General features: G+C 40.9%; 1 protein-coding gene across 1 annotated transcript in view; it reads right to left on the bottom strand.

Annotated features, from left to right (window-relative positions):
- DYNC2H1 (dynein cytoplasmic 2 heavy chain 1) overlaps window positions 1-9,935 on the bottom strand; it is a 292,248-nt gene that overhangs the window by 45,959 nt on the left and 236,354 nt on the right. The window contains 2 exon segments of the mRNA XM_034665650.1: window positions 4,371-4,451; window positions 4,453-4,461. Of these exon segments, the coding sequence (XP_034521541.1) occupies window positions 4,371-4,451; window positions 4,453-4,461 (90 nt within the window).

Genomic DNA, 9,935 nt, shown 5'->3' with positions numbered 1-9,935 from the left:
ATACTACTGCTATAGCAATAGCTGTACTTTCCTGGGTACTATTTCAGTTATGTGCCCTAAGTTCATTCTATGATAGTAGCAACACAGTTTAAAGCTTGACTCTATATTAATCTTCAATCTCAGGTTTGGGCCAAGATGTATTTTTTTCATGAAATTCCAATATTTATCTATTTATTTATTATCTATTTCCTTCACTAAATGTAGAGATTCTTGTTGGTAGGAATTCGTGATTTCCTCATTACTGTGTATCTCCAGCACTTAAAGCAGTGGTGGGACAAAACAGAAGCTCCATAAATAAGTAATTAATGAATATATATGAATATAAAAGATCCATAACATATGTCTTCTCACTGAATATAGTATATAAAAACAGGGAGGCTAGAGGTTTTGGACCTCATACAGACTGCTTTTTCAATTCTGTTTATAGGTCTTCCTGTGCATAATTTTACTGAGTGCCTACTACATGTAAAACACTGTACTAAGGACTGTGAGAGTTACTAAAAGGAGTTAGGAAAATACAGATTCTTCTAGGAATGCAAAAAATACTGCAGAACCTTCCAAGATAAAGTAAGATACCTCAGAAAATAAATGAAAAATAAGATTACTTTTAATATTTAGGATCTCAAGAGAAAATAAATCTTCAAATGTTAGATGATAGAGTAAAAAATTAAACTATAACATCTATTGGGCAAATTTAAATAGAGATAGAAACTAAATCTCATAAGAATGTCACAGATGCTACAGAATACATATTGGGAGGTAAATCACGACGATTAGGAACCGTGAAAGAGGTTTATGTCAGTTTTTGAGAATAACCCTAAAAATGATTGAATCATTCATCTATTCATTGGATACTGAAAAACCTACTTGTGCAAGCCACTGTTCTACATGCTTGGATAGACCCATAAACAGACAAAAATCTGCTCTTACGAAGCTTCCATTTAGTAGAGGAATACAAAGAAAGTTCATTCAGTGACATGTATAGAATATTAGCTGCGGATATAGGCTCCAGAGAAAAATAAAGAAGGAAAGGAGGGGGGCTGCGATCTGAAACAGGATGGCAAAGGAAGTCTCGCTGAGAAGGTGACGCTGGAGCAAAGAGCTCCAAGGCAGAAAATGACTTCCGTGCGGCATCTGGGGGCAGCAGCCCAGGCAGAGGAAACAGCAAGAATAAAGCCCCTGGCGGGGAGCATTCACTGAGCAGCCTGGAGGCCAGCATGGATAGCAGCAAACTAAAGGAGGAAAAGAGGAGGCAATCAGAGAGGAAGGAAGCCTGACCTTCACTTGTCGGCTGATGTTAGGATTTTGGGACTCTGGATGAGGCAGGAAGTCACAAGGTATTCCTAAGACAGGAGTGATATAATCTGATTTATCCCGCCAGAACATTCAGACTGCTTGGTTGAGAACCAGCCAAGGAGGGACAAGGGTCGGAGCAGTACTAGTTAGGTGACAGCCGTACTACTACTGACATCAGGTCGTAGCTACCCCGTCAAGGTAGTAACAGGTGAGGTGGTATGTCTGGGTATAGTTTGAAGGTAGAGGCAAGATCACGTTTCTGGTAGGGTGAACGCACACGAGAGGTAAGGAGTTAACAGGGATTCCAAGACCTTCAGCCTCTGTCATAGGAAAGACAGAATTATCACTGACTTTCATGGGATGACTGTAAGGATAGAGGCCAACGTAAAAAGTTTCACAGGGGAGAGTGAGAATCTTTCTAAAATGTTGCTGATAGTGTATGGAACGTTCAAACACTTGTGTGTTTTTACAGAAAGGGCACTTCAGTGTGAGTTCTCTCATTTACCACATAATTTCTGTAAACTGTTTACTCTTGAAATTGGGGTTTTATTTTCCCCATCTTTAAAAACGGAAATAACACCCACCTCATGTGTTGTAAATATTCCCAGATTTCATGTAAAGCACATGCATGCCTGATCTCCAGAATGAGCTCGGTTCTTATAAATGTTTCCCTTTCTGTCCTTCATTAGATCATTTAAACAGTCGGAATAAATGGCAAAATCTGACAAGCCAGGAAACAACAATTGCTGGAGAGGATGTGGAGAAAGGGGATCCCTCTTATACTGTTGGTGGGGATGAAAGTTGGTGCAGCCACTTTGGAAAACAGTGTGGAGGTCCCTTGAAGNCCTTAAAAAGTTAAAAATTGAACTACCCTATGACCCAGCCATTGCACTACTGGGTGTTTACCCCAAAGATACAGACGTAGTAAAGAGAAGGGCCATATGCACCCCAATGTTCATAGCTGCATTGTCCACAATAGCCAAATCATGGAAGGAGCCGAGATGCCCTTCAACAGATGACTGGATTAAGAAGCTGTGGTCCATATATACAATGGAATATTACTCAGCTATCAGAAAGAACGAATTCTCAACATTTGCTGCAACATGGACGGCACTGGAGGAGATAATGCTAAGTGAAATAAGTCAAGCAGAGAAAGACAATTATCATATGATTTCTCTCATCTATGGAACATAAGAACTAGGATGATCGGTAGGAGAAGAAAGGGATAAAGAAGGNATAAAGAAAGGGGGGGTAATCAGAAGGGGGAATGAAGCATGAGAGACTAGGACTCTGAGAAACAAACTGAGGGCTTCAGAGGGGAGGGGGGTGGGGGACTGAGATNAATGAAGCATGAGAGACTATGGACTCTGAGAAACAAACTGAGGGCTTCAGAGGGGAGGGGGGTGGGGGACTGAGATAGACCAGTGATGGGTAGTAAGGAGGGCACGTATTGCATGGAGCACTGGGTGTTATACACAACTAATGAATCATGGAACTTTACATCAGAAGCCAGGGATGTACTGTACGGTGACTAATGTAACACAATAAAAAATTATTTAAAAAAAAAAAAACACCAGTCGGAATAGATGAAGTGATGTACTGAAAGCTCAGATTTTACATCTAGGAAAATTAGAAGAGCTATTTAGATGAACCCAAAAAGGGTGTCATGAGACACATGTCCAGATCCAGAAACGCCACTCTGAGTCCTCAAAGAACAGTCAAGGTCAAAGAGGGAAGAGATTAGTCAGACTAGAAGCCAAACAAATGTTCAGACGGGTCTTGGCCCCTTTAAAGGAGTCTCATTTGTATACTGGCACAATAGAGCATGAAAGGAGGGAGAGATGAAGAGAAGAGGGAGGGAAGAGGGCTGGAGGGAGTGTCTGCAGAGCTAAGAGCACATGAAGTCAAGTACACGGGCCTAAAGATAAGCCTCCACCAGCAGAAGGTCAACTTCTTTCGTATTAGCACAAAGATGACGACGGCAGGTTCGGACAAATTTGTAGGTGGAAGACAAGGGTCGGACTTCTCAAAGGGTCACATTTCATAGCTTGAATTTTCTCTGTGAAGTAAAACGTAAGGTGTTCAGCTAAGGGAAAGGGGAGGCGGTGACAGAATGATTTTCAGGAAAGCAGTGCATGGCTGAAAGAGCCATGGCGGCACACAGGGGCAGGGCCAGCCCCTTCCCGCACTGGACCCTGTCTGGTGTCGCAGCAGAGCTCAGCAGCTTGTGTGTGGACAGAGACTGACCCAAGTGCAACACTTTCTAGGAAGGATGAGGCATCAGGGAACGTGAGATAGGATAAAGCGGACTCTGGGAAGGGGACGGTTCAAGTTATGTGCCATGGAATCCAGGGTATGCCGGGCAGGTTGAGGAAAGAGACAGATGACAGATGGGAGAAGTCTAAGCAGGAAAAGTCTAAAGAGTCTAGTTCAAAGGTGGAGCAGTCATGATTGATGACAGGGCTGAAGCTGTGGACAGGTGCGAGCTTCATCTAGGAGGACTCATGCTCACGGAAGTCATGGTCAAGAAGCCGTTGGTGAGGCAGGTGCAGCAGCGGAGCGGGGAGGCAGCGAGACGCCGAGAAACCACACAGGGGAAGGGGTACACTGCGCGCACCAACGAACCAGTACCATTTGCTATTTCTTTAAGAAAATCGCTCTAGGTCATTCCTTATTCCATTCAGTTTTCCTGCAAAGTACGTGACTGGTCTGAAAAAACTTGATTTGAAAAAAGAAAAAAGAGAAAGCAGCAGCTCCCTACAGAGAGAGGGGGACATGCTCTAAAGAGAATTAGTCACAGTTATGAATCAGTGTCAGTTACCACCCATATGACCCACATATATTAAAAGTGTAGATTCTTCTCTAAATTCTCAAAAGTTATGAAGAGCCACAGTGAGCAAAAACAAACAAACATTTTAAAAGAATGCTCTATGAACACTGATGACAGCATGAGAAATGAACATGTGATGCTTCAGGCACAACACATTCTCACTGGTCGCCGGCAACACGACCATCTCGAACACACGTCTGTACCATGGGGTCATACACTCCATCGCTAACTGGTTTACTCTTACCTGTATTGCGAGGGCACGAGCTACAAGACCTCTCAGGTACTGTAAGGGATCTTCTGGGCCTTCCCACTTGCTCTGCCATGCGGAGAGGACACTGCAATTTACAAAGGGTCCAGATTAAGTTCACATATATACTATTACACATAAAAGACCTTTAACATTAGGGTGATGGGAAAAATATTTTGGCATAATCCACATTATGTGTATCATGAATTTATTTCCTTAAGATATACCTGTTTTTCTTTGATCTTATCACAATAAAAACGAATGACAGAGATAGAATGAATTAATCTGTTTTTCTAAAAGGAGATTTGTTATAATTTGGCTATTGTTGATAATGCTGCTATAAACATCGGGGTGCATGTGCCCCTTCAAATCAGTATTTCTGTATCCTTTGGGTAAAAACCTAGCAGTACACTTGCTGGATGGTAAGGTAGTTCTAAATGTCCATTGACATATGAATGGATAAAGAAGATGGGTGTGTGTACACACACACACAGTGAATACTACTCAGCCATTAAAAAGAATGAAATCTTGCCATTGGCAACGACACAGATGGAACTAGAATGTATAATGCTAAGTGAAATAAATCAGAGAAAGACAAATACCATCTGACTTCACTCATCTGTGGAATTTAAGAAACAAATAGATGAACATAGGGGAAGGGGAAAAAAAGAGGGAAGTAAACCATAAGAGATGCTTAACTATAGAGAACTAACCGAGGGTTGATAGAAGGAGGTGAGGGAAGGGATGGACTAGATGGGTGATGGGAAAGGCGCTGGTTGTGATGAGCCCTGGGTGTTGTGTGTAAGTGATGAATCATTAAATTCTACACCTGAAACCAATTTTACCATAAATGTTAACTAACTAGAATTTAAAAAGAAACTTAAATAAGATTTCTCGGAGTAAAATTCTTGAAACAACAAACAAACATAAACTGGTATATACAAAGTAACAAACCATGTTTTCTTAAAACATTATTTAGTACATAAAGAAATCAAATTAAAATTGACAAGTTCATTTTATAAGTAGTAAAGATTAAAGAAAAAAAAGTCTTTGTTCCCCCAGAATTTCTTCAAACTTGAAATAGAGAAGTATAATGGAAATTTCATCACCAATTTCACCACATTGAACTATCTGAGAAAAAGAGAAGAAATTTAAAAAGTACTCAAATAAGTAAATAAAACCATTCTTAAAAAAATATCTTTTAAATGCCTGACTTTCTATTAACTGGTGTTCTCTATTAATACAGACTTCTTTACTTCACAATATTCTTTACGTTCACATTCATCATCGTATTACACCTTTTCTGTGAGGGTCTGCTGGATTTCCCAAGCATTACATAAATATTCAAACTTCTAAAGTACAGTAGTAAGGAGAAAACATCAATTTCATACCCCAAAACACTGTCAGACTATATAGTAGGGAAACGACACTGTGGAATATATCAATAATACATGGAAAACAAAAACTATAAGATAATGGGAACTCAGAGTGTAAAAGCACCTTAGAAACTATCTGGTTGAATCACTTAAGATGCGCACAGTACGCCTTCCTCGGAGTACAGCAGAAAAGTGCCCTGACGGCGCTCTGAACTAAGACAGCTGCGGAGATTTTAAAACATGACCCCAAAGTGTCCGGTGCTCCTCCCACCAAGCCCTGAAGTGTGCGCTCCTCTCCTTCAATACAGGTCCTGTGAGTACAGCAGCAGTGATGCTGGACCAGTTTCCAGGACCAGGCTGTAGGAAATCAGTTGCTTCTATCTCCTATCCTTTGAGACTTTTGATCTTGGAATCCATCCACCATAATTTGAAGCCCAATGTCTGCAGAGGCCCCTGTGGAGATGGACGGAAGCTTCCAGTTCTCCGCCAGCACTGACCTGCCAGCCATGTGAATGAGCGGTGTGGAGGAGACGAGCTATCTTCACCATGTCTTATTTTTAACTGTAAGACTGCAACTTTTAATCCCCCCCCTCCTCTGGCAACCATCTGTTTATTCTCTGTATTTATGGGTCTGTTTTCAGATTCCACAGAGGTAAAATCATACAGTTGTCTTTCTCTGATTTACTTCACTTTGTATAACAGCCTCTAGGTTCACCCATATTGTCCCAAATAGATTCATTCTTTTTCAAGACGAGTAATATTCTAGTGTGTGTGCACGTGCGTGCGTGTGCTGCGTCTTCCTTATCCATTCATCTATCGATGGGCATGTAGGTTCCTTCCATATCTTGTTTATCGTAAATAATGATGCGTTGAATATAAGCGTGCATGTGTATTTTGGACTTGTCTTTTTCATTTTCGGGTCAGACCGGGTGTTTTCCAGAGCTGTGGTAGCACCGAACTGCAGGGCACTTTCCCACTGTTGTCCCCTGGGGTTTCATTGGTAGGTGGTGCCTGCAGTTAGACCAGATGCCTGCCCCCAGCCCACCACTGGGGCTGCAGTCCAGCTAGTGTGGACTCCCTTCTCCCCCGGGCAGGAGTCCCTTGGCAGCGCTGCTGGCACTGGCAGCACTGCGGGACCACGGGCCCGTGATGATGCTATGGATGGCTCATGCTGAGGGCAGGTTGGCTACAGCATAGACATGGGAGAGCGTGTGGGAGGTACAGTGTTACCAGCAGGCTAGGTGGAGAGTGTTCTCACTCATTCCCACTGGGTTGGCGTGTGTAGGCTGCTATATGGACGAGAGAAATGGTGCCCACCAGCTCTTCTGTTCTTGAAAAAGTCTCCTGAAAATTCCCGCCCCTCCTGTGGATGTTCTGGGATTAGCATCATATACAGTAAGTAACTGCTGAACTACCACAGGAAGGGCTTGAACATTAATTGAATGACTGTTTTACACTAACACTGATGTCGGTAACTCTCAGTTATCTGTCGCCACACAGTGAATTGCCTTACGGCTTCATGGGATAGAACAATAGACTTCACTGTGTCGCTGTTTCTGTAGTCAGGAGTCGTGGTGTGACTTAGCACGTGCCCTGTCTCAGGCCTCCCACACCCTGCAGTCAGGTGTCATCTGGGGCCATCATCATCACAGCCTCTAAGGGTACAAACAGCCTAGCAGCTGGCAGACCTCTGTCCCCGCCAACTGTTGACTGATGGTATCAGCTCCTCCCTCCACGGACATCTCCATCCGGAAGCTCACAACATGGCACCTTTCTCTGAGTAAGCACGGGAGACAGCGAGGGAGGGAGCTAGCAGAAGCCACAGCGTGTTGGAAACTCGGTTCAAAGTGGCACCCACATAGACCCTTCTCGATTTCCCCCCACAAAGGATGATTTTTAAATTTATTTTAATTTCTTTCAGTGATGTTTTGCAGTTTTCAACATACAAGTCTTGCTCTTTTTCTTACATTATTCCCACATATTTACTCTTTTCAATATTATTTTAAGTAGAGTTGCTTTCTTAATTTCATTCTGGATATTCTAAATGCTACGAACTAGCATTCACTGCTACTGCATAGAAATGCAAGCGATTTCTAGATATTGATATTCTTACTGTAATTTTATATTCATTTTCCTAATGATTGATGATACTAAGCAATTTTCAAAGTTTTTATGTTTATTTATGTAAGTAATCTCTACACCCAACATGGGGCTTGAACTCAGGACCCTGAGATAAGAGTCTCATGCTCTACTGACTAACCCAGCCAGACACCCCAATACTAAGCGTTTTTTCATGTGCTTCTCTGTCATCTGTGTATCTTCTTATTTTTTAATTATGTGTAATTAACACAGTTTTATCTTAGATTCAGGTGTACAATATGATTCAACAATTCTATACGTGACTTGGCACTCATCGAGATAATTGTACTCGGAGTCCCCTGTACCCATTTCACTCATCCCACCATCCCCTCCCCTTTAGCAACCACCATTTTATTCTGTATTTAGAGACTTCTTGTCTCATTTTCCTTTTGGTTTGTTTTGCTTCTCCGCTTCACACATGGGTGAAATCATGCAGACTTTCTCTTTCTCTGACTTATTTCACTTAGCACTGTGCCCTGCAGGTGCTTCCATGTTGTTACAAACGGCACAATCTCACCACACACACACCATATCTCCTTTATCCATTCATCTGTGGACGAACTGCTATCTTACACCACGCACAAAAATAAACTGAAAACTGATTAAATACCTAAATGTGAGACCTGAAACCATAACAATCCTAGAAGAAAACATGCAGTGCTTTCTTTGACACTGGCTATAGAAAACTTTTTTCTAGATATGACCTCCTCAGGCAAGGGAAATCAAAGCAAAATTAAACTATTGGAACTACACCAAAATAAAAAGCTTTTGCACAGAGAAGGAAATAATCAACAAAACAACAAGACAACCCACTATATGGGAGAAGACATTTGTAAATGATCTGATAAGGGGTTAAAGTCCAAAATATTTAAGAACTTATATAACTTTAAACCAAAAACAACAAACAATCCAATTTAAAAATGGGCAGAGGACCTGGATAGACATTTTTCCAAAGAAGATGTATTGTCAGCCAACAGACACAGGAAAAGATGCTCAACATCAGTCATCATTGGGGAAAATCAAATCAAAACCACATGAAATACGTCCTCACACCTGTCAGAATGGCTACAATCAAAAACACAAGGAATGACAAGTGTCAGTGAGGATGTGGAGAAAAAAGAACCCTCATGCACTGTTGGTGGGAATACAAACTAGCACAGCCACTCTGGAGAACAGTATGTAGGCTCTTCAAAAAATGAAAAATAGAATTAACATATGATCCAATAATTCCACTACTGGGTATTTACCCAAAGATGATGAAAACACAAATTTGAAAAGATATATGTACCCCTATGTTTACTGCAGCATTATTTACAGTAGCCAAGAAAGGGAAGCAGCCCAAGGGTCCATCCATAGATAAATGGATAAAGAAAATGTGGTATATGTATACCTTCTGGATAAAGTGTCTATTCAGGTATTTTTTCTTTTATTTGGAATGCTTGTCTTCTTATTAGTGAGTTGTACTTTAAAAAAATTCCTAGATACAAGTTCCTTTGTTGGGTCTATGTCTCGCTAATCCTTCCCCTGTCTGTGGCTAATTTTTTATATTCAAAACAGTATAATCAATTTGGGGATAATTTTTATATATGTTTGGAAATACAGGAGTAGGATTTCAATTTTTCTTTATTTTTTTGGCTTTGGCTCTTCAATTGTTCCAGTACTATTAAAGAGATTTTCCTCCTTCTCTTTAATTGCTGTAGTATATTTGGTGAAAATCAATTGATCATACATCAGTGGGTCTTTGCCTAGACTCTTTGTTCCATTCCATTGAGCTATGTATCTATTTTTATCCCAATACCACAGTGCTTTGATTACTTTCTTCAGAACAGTTCTAGAAATCCTTTTGAGCAAGATCTTCCATTTTATTCTTTTCCAAGACTTTTTAGGGTACACTAGGTCTTTTTATTTTTACAAAAAAAATTAGAAGCAAATTGTCAATCACTGCAAAAAGATTCTGTAGAGGTTTTGACGTGTTGTTTTGAATCTCTCGAATGATTTGAAAAGAATTAACATCTTAACAACACTGAGTCTCCTGATACAGGAACAC

This window comes from Ailuropoda melanoleuca, chromosome 8 (assembly GCF_002007445.2).
Source record: "Ailuropoda melanoleuca isolate Jingjing chromosome 8, ASM200744v2, whole genome shotgun sequence".
NCBI lineage: Eukaryota > Metazoa > Chordata > Mammalia > Carnivora > Ursidae > Ailuropoda > Ailuropoda melanoleuca.
The sequence above is the reverse complement of the archived record's forward strand: the minus strand, read 5'-3'. Positions and strand labels throughout refer to the sequence as shown.